This window comes from Augochlora pura, chromosome 9 (genome assembly GCF_028453695.1).
Source record: "Augochlora pura isolate Apur16 chromosome 9, APUR_v2.2.1, whole genome shotgun sequence".
Taxonomy (NCBI): Eukaryota; Metazoa; Arthropoda; class Insecta; order Hymenoptera; family Halictidae; genus Augochlora; species Augochlora pura.
The window spans coordinates 3,262,576-3,281,729 of NC_135780.1; the positions used below are offsets into that span (position 1 = coordinate 3,262,576).

Sequence of the window (19,154 nt, forward strand, 5' to 3'; positions counted from 1 at the left end):
TCATGCTGGCTTATGCAACAGTATTAACTGGACCGCGGATCAAGATTTAAGTATTCCATACTTAATTTCAGAGCTGTAGCGTTCGTTGCTGATTCAGGAGATTCTCGGAAACAAGCGGAATATTTCGGAAAATGCGGTGCACAATGTTGCTCGCGCGTGATAGCCACGATTGATAATGGAAAACTACCGTTCGCGCGTCGGGAACAAGAAAACGTCTTTCCGTTCGATGATAACACGTGGGACGAATACAAATGAAGCCAGGCGAGATAGACGTGCATGATTTTCTGAAGTTTTCTTGAGTCACAGCCGTTCGTGGAACTTCTGTCTACAAAGTCCAACGAAGCCAGCCGCGAAAGGTACTCCGATGACATCGTCAAATAATTTTACGATCCGAATAAAAGATCGTTTCATATTCGATCCATTGAACAACCTAATCGCGTGGCTACGAGTTCTGATACTATACCAAATTGCACATACTATACATATATATCGAATTCTCGCCTCTGACCGTAATCCATGATTTTATAAAAATAGTTCGCACCTGTTGACAGCGAATAATTTAAGCATAAAATTATGCGACTTATAAATCCAGAAATAGTGAAACAGTAAATATACTATTTTATACGGCGACTAGTACATAATTTACACGCCGCGTTGATAAGCGGCAACTGAAATTCAGTTTCGTCGGCGGATCGAACTTCGAACTTTAATTACACACTTCGCGTGCGAATACGAAGGTCGACCTTTTCTGTTAGAAAATTATCAACGGAGAAATATAATGTATTAACGAACCGCCGCATTGTTATATAACGCTCATCGGTATCGGTATGTAATTACAGTGATCAATGTCTGAGCGGCAGTGGTTCTCAGGAACGCGAGAGAGCCGGCGTCTGCGGGCGTCTGTAATTTTCATTATTCAAGAGTGGATTAATTGGCTCGGAATAACACGCGGATGACGTTAACGAGACAGCGGGACAGAAATGCCAGGTGGCAGGACACACACGAACGTCGAAAATTAAACTGCGGCGGCGTCGTTGGAAGCAATGTTCTCTTGCCGGGCGTTGTTTGCACCTGGACAACAGGGTGTCCCCGAGTAATCAGTCCAAAGGACGTCAGCCGGATGTCCTTCGCCCGGTTCTTTATTCCTTCGCGTATTTTTACACCGAGATTTATGATCTTCCTTTTGCTGGCGCTGTGGCCACGCGCATGTATCGTGGCTTTTCCCGCGATTTATTGAGCAGAGATAAGAACGCGAAATCATTAGCAACGATATCGAGATTTTTCGAAGTCAACTGCTAAAAACTTTCGACGAAAATTCTACGGGGTTTTTCTAAAAATCGTACGACATACCTGTTGATGTTTTATAGTGATCTTAACCTTTGCTCACCATAGACTGCAATCATCACCAAGGCTGACATTGAGCTTGCAATGGCTCTTTTAAAAAAAAAACGATTGAATGAACGATTGAATAAATAATTAAATTCTCCAAGTTCATGTTACGATAAAAATGGCATGAAAATTTAAATAATTTATCTTGGTTATTCTTACAAGGTAAGACACGCTGCTCACCTTCGGGGTTCCGCAGGTTTAGCGTTAATTGTAGCTCTTTTTACACGGTTGATTTGACGTAACATTTCAGATAAAAAGACCGCCGCCCAACGCAATTCCAATATCATCGCAGCATGCGTGCACACGAACACGTCCCTTAATAATTTACACTCTTCGACCCAGCCCTAATTGCTCCGAAGACCTTCAGGTCGCCCCGACACAACGTTAACGCAACTATTAGGGGCGCAAATTAATTTGCTGCCTTTGGACTTCGCCGGCGCTAACGAGTGTGTTAACCTGCGTGTCGGTGACCTAATATTCTACCTATTTCGAAATAGTATTGTACTATACCATGCTACAGCTGTACTAAAACTTTTCGAATCATTTTGTATGCGGGAAATGATAGTGAGATATTTTACGTTTTCTCGCAGCGTTTTTTCATTCTTCGATATTTTTATTTTAGAAAGATGGAAGGTAAAATATGCTTGATAGTTAATAAGATCAAATAAAATAGCAATTTTACTCGTCGAATTCCCAGGAATATTCAATATTCCCTCGGCCAAAAAGAAAAACGATTTTACAGGCTACTCACCGTTTCCCATAGCCTTGTTCCACCCTTAGGGACCACAGCCTGTGCACCCTGACCAACCCCAACGCACCACCGGCCGGATCGCACCGGTTTACCGCCAAGTTCACCGTCGATTTATTTATATACACCGGTAACCCGCTCGTCGACGCGTCCTCCGATAAACAAACAACCCCCCGCCCCTGTTTTGGGAGGGGCGCTGGGATCGATGAGCAACGGGGTTGTAGCAGAAGCCCAGCCCGTCGATAAACGTATCGATCGATTTTGATAATATCTCAGAATTTTTTCGTTCGTCGATTAACATCGACTAGTGCATAACTCGCAGAATTTCATCTTCCGTTTAATCGTCGAATATCGAACTATTATAACAATTTCTGTTGTTTCCAACTGTTGGCACACGTCTGTTCTTTGAAAAGAAGTTCTTCTCTTCTCGTCCATGCTTTTGATTAGAAGCTGAAAACGTCCATTTTTGCACTGATTTATTCATTTCGTTGCTAGCAATTTTTATACGATATAACGAGCGCGAAATCGAAGACGTGTTGTTTTTCTCACGAAAACGCCGAGGATTTAATCGACCGTAGAAACAATGGGAAAATGTTTTTTTCTCGTTGAGACTACGATGGATCGGTGAATCGAAGTCTCCCCTTTAAAACGAGTACTTAAAATTCTGCGTACGATTTTTTCTAGCCGTTTCACGGGACAGAAACGAGGACGTGTAAAGCCCTCACGGCTTGGCCGGCTATTATCGTATAGTTCGGAGCACACCTTCCATTCAATGTCGAGCAAAACGACCAACAAAAAAAAGTCGCGCATGAAGTTCCATGGTGTCCCCGTTAAGGTAATGGTTCGATCTTCAAATTCATGGTCGATCGGATCACGAGTAAAATATTCTGTATAACGTTTATCACTTTTCTGATAACATTATAATCGCTGGGCTTCGTGGCTTCGTATTTCCGTGCTTCAAATATATATTGATTTATAATTAAACAATATATTATTAATCTGTGGCATTGTACGCATGGTGTTGGACAAATGTATTGGGACGTCTTTTGAAAAAGTGGAACTCGTTTAAAACAGAATGAAGTGACTTGTACTTTTCCAAGACGTTAGAAAAACTTGATCATTTTTACATGATTCAGTGACCGTGTAGCTAATTAGGCGTCGACTAGTTTCGATATACAGGGTGGTCTGTGCAACTTGTGCGTCTCCTATAGCTTTCAAAGTATGCGTGAAAAAATGTTCTATTTCTAAATTTGTATGGTTTAAAAGGCTACATGGTCTAGTGCATTTATTTTTTTATAGGTGGAGGCGTTTCAGAAATTTTATTCAGAAATATTTTTCTATATTTTTTATATCAAAATATGGGAGAATATTAAATTCTAAGTATCGATCTTTGTTAGACCTAAATCTAATAGCCAGTGAATAATTTCGCTTTATTTCTTGACAATTTTCTTTACGTAATGTCAAGTTGAAGATTCAATCTTATCACAGATTTCTTCAGAACAGCGATATCAACGTGACGAAAATTGATTTTACGTCATTTATTTCAAGAAAGTTTTCCAGAAATAACAATTGTCACAATGATTTTTGTAATAATTCATTCATTAGGTTTAGGGTTAATAAGAGTTGACCCATTTTTACTCAGAATTCAAGGTTCCTTCATATTTTGATATAAAAAGTACAGTGTTGTATTTAAAAAAATAAACACCATCAAATCTTCAAAACGCTTTCAACTGTGAAAAAATAAATGCACTACGTAATGAGACGAATCATGCAACTCTTCTATACAAAATTTATTCGTACAATGCATATTTTGAGAGTTATTGGAGTTGCAGAAATTTCTTGATAGCCCCCTAACCCTTTATAGTACGTAATATTCAGCGAGAACACATCTTTGAAATGATCGTTTATCACATACTCGGATAAAAAATTTGAAACACATGATATTTCCTTAATCCATTCCAAGTGATAGCAAAAACAAAACACAACACTTTAACGATCATCTATTAGACTACTTCTACCACCTGAAAAGAATTCAAGTAATTTTTACCTTTAAATTCTTATTCAATAAAGTCCAGTTCTAAAAAATGTATTAAGTTTTAAAGAATGTGCGAAACAATTTGTTTATTACTGTAATCTCGGAGAAACGTCCAAAAGATTCTGCAATCTACCTGAAGGCAGACTCTCGAAGAAATAATCGATGACAATAATCGATTCATCGACCGACGAAACTCGACCGCGCAAGATCGATCTCAATGATCATGTCTGCGCTGGCATGTCATGCTGATGGGCATCGTTCCGAGGGGTGGGGGAAATCGGTTCAAAGTAGGGAAGGTCAGAGCTCAAACGTGGAGGCAGTCGAACGCGTTTATATAGAAGATAGGGTGCCGGTTCACGCACCATCCATTACCGAGCGACGATTCGTTTTCGCCAGCCACGCGTGTTTTCCCCGGATCGTCCCGCGTCCAACGATCTCTTCATCCCTTGATCGCCCGATCCATCGTCGCCGCCTTTGTCCGCCAGTTTGGACAACCAGGGTGAGTGGACCGTTGCAGCGTCCGGAGCGTGCGAAGCCGCGAGAAATCGTGTTCCGTTCGATAGAAACGGAAACGCGTGTGTCATCGATCTACGGAATTTCCGGTGGATCAGCGCGGTTTTTCCGGATGCTCGAATTATTCCCGTGAGGAACAGTGCTCCCTAGTGGTTCCCGGTGAACGAGTGAAGGGTGAACGTCTAGGGTGATTTTATACCGTTCACTGTCGCCGCTCTCGTGCTGCGTCGATCGTTTTGTGATCCGTCAGGTATGTTTCGAAGGATTCGCCGAGTTCTCCGTGGACTGTTTCGGCTTCGGAATTTTCGAATATTCGAAAATTCGGAGAGTTATCATAATGAGAGACGTCCTACCTAGGTTATCTAATAAGTAATAATCTGTAATTAATCTTTAAGTAGATATAATTATCTGCAATCGTCGGTCAAAATAGTTAGCTATTTATAGAAGGTTTCGTATCCACGATAAAGATATCTAATCATAAAATTAACAGAAATGCCAAAACCAATCAAAATGACTGGTCTCTGAATTTATTTCACGGTCTTTGTTATTACAAAAATATTTATTAGAGAAACATTTAGTCAGACTTCTTTATTGAAGTATATATATGAGAATATACATGTTGGAAAGTTCAAATAAATTCAGACTCGGTATTACTATAAAACAATGTATACTACCCGCATTTCGGGCTCGGTAGTTCCAATGTTAATGCAAAAGCATCCGAACGAACCCAGCATCCGAATAGACATCGCGTTGAAATATTTTGCAGCGTGCATACCGCGAACAAACTGATCCCACGGCGCGTTTAACAGCCATTCGGATTATTTTCGGCCCGACGAATCCGCGCAGCTGACGCTCCCGGAAGTCATGCTGGACTTGTTGCACGTGTCGGACCTAGTCCGAGGCCATGCGCTTCCGATTCGCAGCGACGTTCATCCGACAGGAAATCGTGCGCCGAGTTTTCGGTCGAACGTTTCGAGACGACTCCCGCCGGTCGACTTTCGTCCTTGGCGTGTCGGTCGTGTTAGGCGATTAATTGCAAATCATCTCTCCCGACTCGGTCTACGACAGCGCCAACCGGCCGGCGGCCGCCATTGTGGTGCTGGTTTTCGATCGATTGTACCGACTGCGTCGCCAGTAAACGGCGACTGCAGTTTCGCGGCCTGTCCAGAGGAAAGCGGCGTCTATTAAACGTCCCGGAGACACGTCCGTTTCGAACTCGTTTCGAATTTGTTCCCTTTGTTAAGTGGCCGCGTCCTGCAGGAGTGCAGATTCCTGGGTTGTCATGCAATCTCCGGCGGAGAAGTACGAAGAAGGTATTACATCTCGTCTTAATTATCGAGCCAGGATCCTTAATTGGCTCGCGGGATTAGAGGAGCTTGGTCAGTGAAACGGGAACTGCGGTGCTCGAGTTGTTCGACTTCTTAACGCTGGAATTAAGTACTGATAATGTATATTGTTGTTACTCAAGATTACTTAATAATTCGTGTTGATAACAGAAGATTTAGCAATGGAGTTTATGCAGAAATTTCGGATAGTTTTTGTAATATCAAGAACTGTAGGATGAGGAATCAATTTAGTCATTCTGGACTGACTTGGTAATTCTGGTGTTAAAGGACTCTGTGAAATTCAGTTTAAAAGCAGTTGATTATTTGATACAATCATTTTAATTCAATTATGAAATTTTAATTTTATTATGAAATTTTAATTTTGTTATGAAATTTTAATTTAATCATGAAATTTTAATTTAACTATGAAATTTTAATTTAATTATGAAATTTCTATTTAATTATTTGATATAATAATTATTTGATGATAGATTAATTGCCGAATACCTTACAAATTATTTTCTCTTCTTTCCTAGAATTACAGAAAATTCTCAAACTTCAAATTGTACGGTAACATCCATTTTTCTGTTACGAATTCCGTTCATCCTCTAATAAACGCAGATTTATTAAAACTACTAAAGCATTTGCAAAACAAATCGATGACCCCGCCATCGATAATACACATCTGGCTAGTAAAAAGTCGCTGCAATTTCGTTTCGTTTGTAAAACTCGAGCGATCGCCGTTTTAAACAGTTTTGCTTTCGTTTCGGTGAAAGAATTCTCGCGCGAAGTGATTTTATCAGCAAGCTCCATCCTGTTTCACGGATCGCGCGCTAGAATTTGTCGCCGAGCCGATGGAAATTAGGCGTCCCGGTCGCAACGATAGCGCGAACAGCGTCGCCAACGTGCATTCTTCCCGCGGAGTAACTTGTCAGCGAAATGGCCCACATAATACTCCAATTTCTCGTTCCATTTGCCGGAAAAATTCTTGAAAGCGTCCCCGAGCAGGCTCTCACTCTCTCTCTCCCTCTCACTCTCTCTCTCCCCTCGGTCCACATCAATTTTCCCGAACCACCATAGTCGCGCGCTCTCGCCTCTCCTTCCATGGAACTCGATCGCCTAATCCCCTTTCCTCTATCACCGGACCACCCAATTCCGACCGGTGTCGAGCGAAACGACTTTCCCCGGTACTAACTTGAACTCTATCCATCAGAACGAACAGCTTCTTCGGAAACGGGTGGTGCTCCACGGTCCCGTCATTCCCGGGAAATATTTTTTCCCGCGTTTCGACGAATCCTGCTATCGTAGTCGCGATGATACAGGGATCTCGCGATGCGTTGACGAGCGACTTTTGGACTCCGCCACGGCTATTTATTATTTCCACGGAAGTTAGGCGTGGTAGATGCATTTAATCTATTTATTTATTATTTTATATAATTGCATTTTTATGCAATTAATATAAAATATATTTGTATGAGAGAGAAAGAATTGATCACATTTATTAAGGGCGTCAAATAATATTTCTAACACTAGATCTACCAATTGGTTAAAATTAAAGGTTTCTTTTACAATTTATGATTTCTTTACCTAAGTATATACTACGGTAGCTTAAATAAATATAAGTTTGAATAAATATCAATCGAAATAAAGAAGATAAAGAATTATTAATAGGTCGCGTTTGAACTCGGCAATTCTAAAAGGAAAATGGTTTCCTTAGACTACGTGTATAAACGATTTCGTAATTTTTATAACGACACTAATTGGCCGTTCTTGGCGTTACAAATAAGGTGTAGAATCAAGTAGAACGTTCGCTGTAATCGGACTCATCCGGCACCGTCGTCGCGCCGGATGCGATCGAGCCGTTGCTATGCAGATCGTTTTTTTTTCACGCGCGACGACGCGAATCGAAGATGCCGCCGTTACGGTGAAGACGAGACGGTAAAATTCGCGGTTTCTTCTGGTGTCACGTTTGCAAACAGCCTCCGTTTTGCTGAACTTCGTCCATTCATCACTTATGCATTAAGTTTTTCCGATGCGGCACGGTATTATTACAAGGAGCGCGTCACGTTCTCGCAGGACGCCGAAGCTAATAGTTACGCAAATGTTGTCGAGTGTTAAATGTGGTGCACGGCTGCGTCATCTTTGATAAAACAGTGGATTTTCCTGGCCCGAGGCTGGCGCGCTCGCGCGCGCTACGCCGCGTCCGCGGAAATTCACCGCGCGCCGTGATCAATAATTCACGAGAACGAGAGTTTTCCGAAAATGTTGAGCGATTTCTCGAAAGGAGATGCGCGCGCGGTGTCACGCGAAGGAATTTTTTCAGAATTGTCTGCATTCTTGTTGGCGCATACGGTGCATACGGTGCATAAGTTAATACGCGATATTGCGACTGCCGTGACCGAGATAGTTTATTGTTCTTTAAGACGCTGCTATAATTTGTTTATAGCTTCTGTATTCCATTTACAGCTTTTAGATTTTAGTTAGACTTCTTGTAAGTTGTTTACACCTTCTGGTATTTAATTGCATCTTCCGCGTTTCACTTGCTTCCTTTGTAATTTAGTTACATTTTCTAAAATTTATTTACACCTTCTGTATTTTATTCACATCTTCTAGAATTTATTTGCAGCTTCTGTAATTTACTTACATCTTCTAGAATTTATTTATACCTTCTAGAATTTATTTACGCCTTCTCTACATTACTTACATCTTTTAGAATTTATTTACACCTTCTGTAATTTACTCACATTTTCTAAAATTTCTTTACACCTTCTGGTAATTTATTTACACCTTCTGTAATTTACTTACATTTTCCAAAATTCATTTGCACCTTCCGGTATTTTTTCTACACCTTCTGTATTTTATTTACATCCTCTGCAATTTATTTACACCGTACTTTATTCGCGCCTCCCCTATTTTATTTACACCTGTACTTCGATTCATCCGGCACAACAAGTTCCAACTGCAGACCCTACAGTACCGTCGCGACATTATTTGAAATTCTGAGGCAGTCCCTGAACCTCACCTTTCCACGCACCAACTTTCTAATTCCCCATCCTCTTTTCTTTCTCCATTTGCTTATCCTCGATCGCGTTCGGATTTCATGTTCAACAAGATTTACGTTCGCCGACCAAAAGCGTTAATCTTCTCTATTCTACACGAATTCGCATGAATTTCACTTCACAGCTGCTCATGAAATATTGGATAGATAATATTCAATAGTAAAACGATCGCGTACGGTCTCGTAACGTTCCATACTCTGTTATCAGCGTATCGAAACGAAACGTGCAGCGACTAGAGTTTCATTAAACCTTTTTATTTAATTTCTATGGAATACAGAAGGTACTTACGTAACCAGGAACGGCGATGGTCGATTACGATCTGCTCAGAAATAATTGATCACCCATCGAAATTGACTGTAGAACAATTACGCGACGCGGAATATTCTTCAGATAATGAAGACCCTGTTTTGCGTAAATAATAGACTATGAAAAAGTATAGCAAGAATCCGAGAAAAAATAATTATTTTTCCCTCGGTGATAGCTAATTAACGCTGCGTCTAACGAACATGGTTAAATAATTTTCATGCTACCCTTGAACAATTTATTTTTTATCTTCTTGTTACACGTGCAATAGGAATTTTCCTTCTCTCGAGGACAGTCGGTCCAAAAAATACCGTCGCGCACAGCGGCCGGCAAAAATTCGTCCCCCACCCTGAAACACCTGCGAGAACACGTGGCGAAATATTCGTCACGTTCGCGGGGTCCGGTTTTTTCTGTAATAAATTCAGGAAGTCGTCCTTGCCCGGTGTAACAAGCAAGAAGACGAACCGGCGAATCCGAGCCGACGGCTGATTAATTCGTTCGGTACTTGCCGCTGTCCAGAGACAAAACGTCCGCGAGCCTTGACCGTAGAGGAAAAAACATTCTAATTGAACCTTGAAGCATCGCGCGGCAACGTCACCGGGCGTAGTGTTTTGACAGCGTGGTCCGAGGGCGGTTCCATTTCGGTTTCGGAAAGCGATCCGCTCGGAGACAATGTCGCGCGCGCGCGCGCTCGCTCGCGCGTCACAGCGTCCAGCAAGCGGGCCCGGTCGTTCATGGAAAAGCCGACCAGATTCGTCTTTTCGACCCTGAAGGCTCTCGCCTGTCGCCCGTATAAGAACAGGCCCCGGGGCCCGGGCCCCTCTTATTTTCGTCCGTTTTTCGATCGGACGAACGTCGCGGCGCTCGGGCGAGCCTTGTGACTCGCCTTCAAACGATCGTCGCGCCAACGTTTTCCCACCTTCTTGCGCCTGTCATCGATCGATCAATTTCCGATTTCCCGGCCGGTGTTTCTCTGCGATCAGTGTCGTCGGGACTCGTTCAGTGGGTGATCGTAACGATATTTGTTGTGCCGAGCCAGTTTCCGTCAGCGACGATCGTGGAATCATGTCGATCACCGAAAGTAAGTAGAGGTTCGCCTGCTAGCAATTATCCGCCGTAGATCACTCGGATTTCTCGTCGATGATTATTACAGTGTCACCTCGAAATTATAGAATTTTAAAAAAATCACATTTTCCAAGATTTCGACTTGTATTTTAAAATGTAATCGACACACGACAAAATGTTCAAGAGACAAGTGATACAAGTTGTGAAGTTACTCTAACTTAACAATTCATTTGGTCAGTAAACGATACACATATTATTTGAGTTTAATTCATTGTATTTTATTCTATTCTATTTTATTTTTTGATCTATTTTATTTTTTGATTTATATTATTTTCTTGTCTTATTTTATCTATTTTACGTCATTTAATTTTCTTATTTTACTCATATCATTTTATGTATTTTATTTTATTTTCTTGTCTGATTTTACCCATTTCATTTTATTTTCTTGTTTTATTTGATCTATTTTATTTCAATTTCTAGTTTCATTTCACCTATTTCACTTTATTTTAATTTCTTTATTTTACTCATTAATTCATTTCTTTTTATTTCACTTTATCTATTTTATTTCATCGTATACTACCAACAATGTTCATTACAACAGCTAACGAGTTACAAGACTTTATCATTAATTATTTCACTTCTCCTCCAAATTTGGTCAGACCTGAATTTGAATAAAAAAAGGACATTTATAATTGAACAGAAAATTAGAGTAAAACGACTCCTCTTCACCTAGAAATTACAGAAATGTGAGCAAGAAAATGCGAATTAAGAAGCAATTGAAGGTCGAGGCTGAAAGTGAAAGTGAAACGAAACAAAGCGAAGCAATTTCGCTCGTACATATATATATATATATATCTCTGTCATTCAGTCACCGTGACCATTTTACCGCATGAGACAAATACGTTCCCGTCGCGAACGAGTTGCGCTATCAAAAATTTCGACCAGCAAGTGATACTATAAATCGCGAAGTGATTATAAATCGCGAAGTAATTATAAATCACGAAGTGATTATAAATCGCGAAGTGATTATAAATCGCGAAGTGATTATAAATCACGAAGCGATACTACAAATCACGAAGTGATTATAAATCGCGAAGCGATTCGAAGTCGTAAAGCGTTCCTAAAGTGTTGCAAATCGATTCGGATTACCCGCAAGCTTTCGCGACATAACGACGCGGCGCGGTTTCAATTTACCGGATAGATATCGATCTCGAATTCCCGGATCGGAAGTAACAAGATCAAAAGACAGGACTCGGAGGAATCGGCGAGCGCGTTTCCCGGATTTAATGTTCTCCGAGCGAGCGGTCGGGCCGCGCGCGACTCCGTGCCACTTGAGAAATTAACTGTTCCGCGTTACACCCCGTTCGTTCGTTCGTTCTTCCGCGACCAGATGGAACCGTAAATTCCTGCCCGGCCGCGCTGTAGAATCCTTATCGCGCTATCCGTATGAATTACGAAAATGTCGACGAGGAAAATTGCTTTCCCGGAGTTTCCCCCGCGGTATTCATTTCCATTAAAGCGAGCGTACAACACCGGCGGCCACGAGTATATCTGGACGTTCAGAGTAACTCTCATTAGCAGATATACAGGCTATTATAATATCGTTTGTTCGACTGACACGTGTTATCTTATCTGAAGGCGAATCCGCCGGATTCATTTGCAAAGTTCCAGCCACTTTCGAACACATTTTCTGTTAACAACCATTTAGTTTCTCGTCGCGTTCTACGCAAATTTTGGCCTCGCTTGTTGGACTTCTATGAAATTGTTGACCACGGGTTTTAATAAAGTTTTTGGACACTAATTCTTATGCTGTTCTTAGACATGAGTTTTTACTCAATTTACAAACATTTTTTGAATTTTTATCCTAGCAGTTTGAACCAAAAAATAATATAAAATTGTTACCTGGAGAAATAAACAAATATAATAATAGAAGCAAATTGTGCATTCTAAGACGTCTATGACGTAACTTAAAGAAAAACGTGGTTTTATTAAAACAAAGTTCAGTTTGATAACATGAAAACTATTGTCTAAAATATTGTTTTATGCATCCAACAGTGGATAAACGTTGCACGATGCATCGTAGAAACGCGTTCTCCCGTGCTCGATTTTTTACAATCGCGAGGATCATCGTTAATTTTCCTTGCTGATGGCATGGTCTGCGTTATCTGCGAGGAAGCGACAAGAAAGAGGAAACGTGGTTCAGGAAATGAGGAGGCAAGCACGCATCATGCAAATCGCAGCTCCGCGGCCTCGCCCAGCTTTTTCTGTAGCGATCATCGGAAATTGAAATCACCTATTTGAAAGTGTAATCGCCGATTATGACACTTGTCATAATAGCCTCTATACAGGATGGGACATAAAGTTCGTCGTCTATACTTTTCAATAGCTTGAATCGTTGTAAACTAATCGAGAAAAAACTGAAGCACTTTGCATAGCTAATTACTTCCTCCTTGTTGCGACCTTTCAACTGAATCGTTACTTTTCAACCTTGACGAATGTTCCTGGCTTCGTTGCAATTTTATACATCTGCGAGACATGATCATTAATTCATGATATTACATTGTAGAAAGCATGAACTTAATATCGTATGATATAAGACAATTGTAGAGCAGTTATACAATGATATAATTTTTTTAGCAATACTGTGTTACGTTGTTTAGATGACTTATAACATTTTAAGGACGCTCTATAATTTTTACTTGGTAATTAGAAATTGATCGAGCTTCAAACATTTATAAAGCAATAAAATCCATAAATTCAATACAAATGAGTTGTAACATTTTTGCAAGACTGTTTTTCCTATTATCAGTAGACGTGGGGTAAATTTTCGATAAGGTTAATGAGTACGGTAAATTTTAACCCTAAATCTCGCATGACGGCTTAAAAATGGTTGTCACATTTTTTATTTTAAAACTGTTGCAATTACGTCGACACCTTCGTAGAAAATAATTAGATGGACGTCTTAATTCAAGCGTATGTTATCATAAAAATCTTGTAATTCTTATGGGACAATTTTTGTCTATCGCTGTTAAACCTCGCTAATTTTAACGTTAAACGATCACCGATTGTTGTAACAAGGACTTCGGACGTTGCCTCGGCGTTTTCCGCAGAAAGGGGTCAAATTTAACCCAATTGCCGTAGATAATCGGCCGACAGTGAACGAGTCGAGAGCACTGTCCCTCCGCGTAGTTTCCCGGGCGCTTTTTCTCCCTGGTGAATTAAACCGTGATCAACAATAACGTAATTATCAACGTCAACTTTCTTATCCGTCTCACGGCGGAAACTCGGTCCTTTTTTTCTGGCAGACACTGCAGCGGAAGAACTCGATAACGAACCATGTCGCGCGCGCTCTCCCGAGGACGGATAATGCTCGGCAATTTATCTGGCAAACATTTCACGTCCCTTTCTACGTCGTCGCCTACGAAATCAAGTTCCTCCCTTATCTTCAAGCCCAATCAAAGTCGCAAACGTAACGAATCCCGTTCCGTGTTCTCCATCGTCGAGAGAGTTCAGAATGGAGCCTTTCTCAGTCTCTCTTTCTCTCTCCATCTCTCTCCTTTAATTTTTCTCTTCCTCTCTTTCTATTTCTTTCTCTCTCTCTCTCTGGTCTCTCTTTCTCTCCCTAGTCTCCTTTTCTGTCTCTAGTCGCTCTTTCTCTCTCTAGTCGCTCTATCTCTCTTTAGTCTCTTTTTCTCTTTCCTTCAATCCTTCTCTCTCCCCCTTTCTATTTCTTTCTCTCTCTAGTCTCTCTTTCTCTCTCCCTTTCTATTTCTTTCTCTCTCCAGTCTCTCTTTCTCTCTCTCTTTCTATTCCTTTCTCTCTCTGGTCTCCCTTTTGTCCTCCCTTTCTCTGCAATCTCTTCTTTCTCGTTTTTCTCCTCTTTGCCTTCTCATCGCCTTTTCTTCTCGACTATTGTAAGTTCCACGCCTTTATTCGCTCAGTTGTTCCACCTTTTCACGCTGTTCTCCTTTCCGTTTCGAGGTACCCAGGTCATTTCCGAAATTACACCGGTCTCAATTAACACGCCGGCGTAATTAACGCTCGACGCTCGCGTTGAAACATCGGCCGGAGGCTTTCTTTCAATCGGTGATCAGATCTAACCCCGTCCCTCTTCATCTCCGGCAATGATAGCGTCCTTAACGGTAAATATACATAGTCCGTTAGTATCGTGTATTAGAACATTGTTAACAAATTCAGAGGAATTGTTTGGATTTATTTACTTTACCGTGGCAGTATGTTGCCGGCTTTATTTAAAGTATTTTATCTATTAGTTCGCCATTTTTCAAAGTATTTTAAAATTTTTAGAATTCAACTCCTTTTATTTATATTTACCTGTTTAAATATGATTTATTAATTCAAAGCTTCACTTTTTGGATGTTCACGAAGTATTAATTAGGCGAATTTAATTCCAGGCTTCAGCGTAGTGGCGTAACATTCTTGATAATGTTGACACACGCCTTGAAATGTCATGAAAATGTTAAAAAGCCAAGTCGAATAAATCGTTAAGTTACTTTAAATTAACTGGACTCTAAACTATCCAAACGATATACATCATAATCGCTATAAACACTATGTTTCACTTTTTCTGTCTTAATTTTTCACACGTAAGAAAGAGCCGATTAATAAATTAATTAGACCTCCCGTTATTACCATTACGAATTCTCTGTAACGTCGCGTCCGTATCGCAAACTTTCTAAAAAATGCCGGCGCACAAAATGGCGGCCGCTCCGTAAACGAGCGAGCCGGGCACCCTCTAATCGTGCTCGCCCATTCATTCTCATTCCCCCCAATTTGCATTTAATCCGGGCATTCAACAAGATCTCAGAAACAAGAAACAACATCTCCGCAATGTGCCCGACAAAATGGCGGTTCTACAGAGAGAGAGAGAGAGAGAGAGAGAGAGAGCCGGCCGGGCAAAAAGCGCCATCCTCCCCGGGAACATCGTTCTTCCCCCCCGGGTAGATCTCGCTGTCCAACTTGCCGGCCGCTTTATCTCAGCTGGTCCGCCCATTACGCCCGACCTAATTACCCAATTACCGAATTTCAACGGCCGTTCCGCTATCCCCTAGGAACCCGGTTCGCAACCCGGAAATCGTTGTAGTCCTTTTTTTCCTTCGGCATTTTCTTTGCACCACTCCCGGCTATGAGGAGAGAGAGAGAGAGGAAGGGGAGAAGATCGCGCGCTCCTCCGGTCCGCGAATAAATTTCTCTCGACCTTTTTCAAGGAGGGATGAAAAAGGGGCGGGGAGAGGGGTGTCCCGTAGTCGTTTGGTCGACTTCCAGTTGTTCGGAGCCAGCGATCGATCGCGGACCGAGAAAAGCCTTCGCGTTCCTGGCCAGACGGAACTGGCAGGACCGTGTTCCAACGATCGTTAGCCGGCGCTCTGTAAACAGAGGACACGGAATTATTATTATTACCGGGACGGAAACGACGGGGAGGGGGTCGCGCGGTTACGAAACCCGTGTCCCGCATCCGCCCGGTATGGAAAACTGTACCAGAACCGTTGCGTAACCGGCAATTTCTCGAGTCCCTCTCCTAGGAGACGCGAGAAATTGCTAATTTTAGAATAGCGCGATCGGATCGAGGGAGATGACGGGGAACCGCCACCAAAATGGCCGCCCGGCCGAACGATCGCTCGACCACCGATTCGACGCGTTTAGGACGGAAATTAACCCTCGTACTGCCATCATTTCTTTAAATGAATTTCTTTCTTTCTTAAAATTTAAATGACTTCTCAAACTTACTCGATATTTTATTGGAGATAAAAGCATATTTATTAATATGCCTATTGCATATTTATGCAATAGTCTCTTCATATTTTTCACATAGAATGGTATTTAGATAACAAGATGCAGTTCGTAGCGATTCGCCATCTTGTCTTTTGATCTCAGCCTGGAAATTTATTTTTTCCTTGTAGTATCGAACTGAATAATTTATTCCGAACTTTGCTAAGGTTCAGGACATTTGTTCCTATTGGGCTTGAGTTTAGAAGACTTGTTCCTAATTTTACTAGAACCTAGAAGGTTTTTTCCTGCATTTAATTAGGAAAAATCTTCTGCTGAAGATTTTCTCTTAATTAGATTCAGATTTCATAATAGATTAGATTAAGATTTTATAATAGATTAGATTCAGATTTTATAATAGATTAGATTCAGATGTTCTTGCGTAGAAAGTTATTATACTCAATTTAACTTACTTCAACTTACTATTTATATATACAACCTTGCGGTCATATTAAGTTTATAGACAGGTGTCATGCTGGCCAGAAGAAAAAGAAAGAAAAACAAAATTGATTAATCCTTTTTTGAAGTTCAGATACATGTAACGCAATAATATATTTTAATTTTATGTAAGGACAAAAGATCGAGAGAAAATAAATAGCTTCGGTGACTAAGCTATTTGACATAATTATATGACAGATAATTAGCGAATCAACAGTTTAGATAAATAGCTTTGATTTACACCCGAATGTTCTCTTGTCCAATTTATTGGATTGTTGCTAAAGTAATTTTACAATTTTTTTTTTTTTAAATATTAATTTCCCCGTTTCACAAAAATACCGAAACGATTGATACGTCAATCTAACATTTTTTAACAATAAAAAAAATTCGTGAAACGCAATCGAGAAGTTCAGAAGTATTGTCATGGAGCGGATTGTTCTGGCCTCGGAAGAGGAACCCGTCACGCGAGTAACGCGAACAGGTGTTACCGGTCGCGATCGGAAGGTGTCGGTGCGCTGCGCGCAACTCCGACGAGCTGCGTCGATTATGCAATCGGCGAATGAAAGTCAAATGACGTTGCACGCACTGGAAATAGTTGTTAGCTGCTTTCATTCAAGATCTCGCTCGGATTAATAAAACGTGAGAGGCTCTTCACGCTTTCACCGGCGGCTTCGTCGCTTTCGTTGCGCGGCGTCGAGCCCGTCGGACCGTGTCACCTCGAAACCTGACAGGCCATAGTTCTTTTTCCATCGCTCTCCTGTAATTCAATTAACCTCCACACGATCACGCCAGAAGAGAGAGAGAGAGAGAGAGAGAGAGAGAACACACGGCCATGCCACGAAGCACCAAAACGAGAACCGGGAAAAATAAACCGAAACCGCCGGCCGCGCGCGATCCTGATCGAGATTTCTAAACGTGTTTTCAGATTTCTTGTCGTCTCGGTTCTGCCTTATAAAATGTCGTAATATTACGTCATGCCCAGGTAACCGCGGCACACAAAAAGAGGTAACGGTTGCGTCACCGGCTGCGAATGTATCGCACGAAGAAGCGAGTTTTCCTGTAAAGTACGAAGGACAGCCGCGCGCGGGATTAGCTGCTCCTCGGCTCGCTTCGACTCGGAATCGTAAGCAAAGATTTTTATCTGCCCGGTATTTGTTCGGAGGATGTTTCTCGAGGCGCGGGAACAAGGCGGAGTAAATATTTCCCGTTCGCAACGGACACTTCGGCTTAAAGATCAACCGTTTTAATTTACGAGACGCGCGACTGCGCTGCTCCAATTTACTACGACCGATGGTCTTCCTTCCGAGTTTCTATTATCGGATGCGTTTGTTGCGTTTATTGCGTTTATTACGGTCACTGTAAACAATTCTTTCATTCATTACTCGGTTTAGTCGCAATTAGTTCAATTTTTATTTAAATTACCATCGTAATCGCTTCAACCCCTTGCACTGTTACGTTTTTCAGAGCTACGTTGATTACGTTTGTTTCGTCCTTAATTATTTCTTCGATGCCGTGAGATGATTCTAATGGCCCAATTGTCCTCGTTTACTTTCATTCCCAAATTTCGATGACAGGGCATTTAAATTTTGTTTCGATTTAATAGAAATGGTGGCAGCCGTGTTTATCGAATTGTGCACGAAACGTTCGTCACGAGTCTGACTCGTTATTATACTGCAAGGGATTGACGCAGCCACTGCCATGGCTTTAGAGAAATCTGCTCCGGACGCCGACATATCTATTTTGTAAATCAATTAATTGTAATAAAAACTGAGAAATGATAGTAACTAAAATATAATAGTAACTAAAAAATAATAGTAACTAAGACATAATAATAACCAAAAAATAATACTAACTAAGACATAATAATAACTAAAAAATAATAGTAACTAAGACACAATAATAACTAAAAAATAATAGTAACTAAGACATAATAATAACTAAAAAATAATAGTAACTAAAATATAAAAGCAAGTAAAAAATAGTACAGATGCCACCATTCGCCTCGCGCTCGACAATGAATAATTTAAACAACGCGTAAACAATAACTATCGTCAGCACCCTTTCTGATAATAATCATCTCTGTCGTGAAAAGTGCATCGCAGCACTGACAATAAATAATTCCCGGTAATCTTGCCGAGCGTGTCGAAAGAAACAGGGGTGGGGGAGGAATAGACGGTGTGACAGAAGGTGTCGGCGAGAGCACGCCGTCCACGGTGACGGCAATTATTCAAGAAAGGCCGCCTGTTGCGACGTCGAATCGCTCGAATGTCGTCGAGCGACGAAAGGGGTACGCATCGGCCGCGTTGGCACGCGTCGCATCCGTGAGAGTTGACGCCCGGAATTTTGCGCCACGGCCCGGCCCGACCCGGCCCGGCCAGGCCTGTTTCACCGCGCGACTCGCACCCCCCTTTTTCCCTGCAGAGGGACTCTTGGTCGATTGCCAATTGTGACGGCGGTTCGATGCGCCCACCGTACGACTCCCTCGATAACATATT

The 19,154-nt window shown here is 41.4% G+C and overlaps 1 protein-coding gene across 4 annotated transcripts in view; it reads left to right on the forward strand.

Annotated features, from left to right (window-relative positions):
• Positions 1–4,513: 4,513 nt before the first annotated feature.
• The window catches only part of LOC144475160 (alpha-tocopherol transfer protein-like), a 33,216-nt gene continuing 18,575 nt past the window's right edge, over positions 4,514–19,154 (forward strand). The window contains exon 1 of one of the 4 annotated variants that reach the window (XM_078190758.1): positions 4,514–4,671. Coding sequence is in view for 2 of the 4 variants with exons in the window: in XM_078190756.1 (XP_078046882.1) it covers positions 5,968–5,998 (31 nt within the window). In the remaining 2 variants the exon portion in view is untranslated. Of the gene's footprint in view, positions 4,672–4,691; positions 4,936–5,801; positions 5,999–10,296; positions 10,454–19,154 lie in introns of those variants that run through there. The other 3 variants (XM_078190760.1, XM_078190756.1, XM_078190757.1) reach the window with 3 other exon arrangements.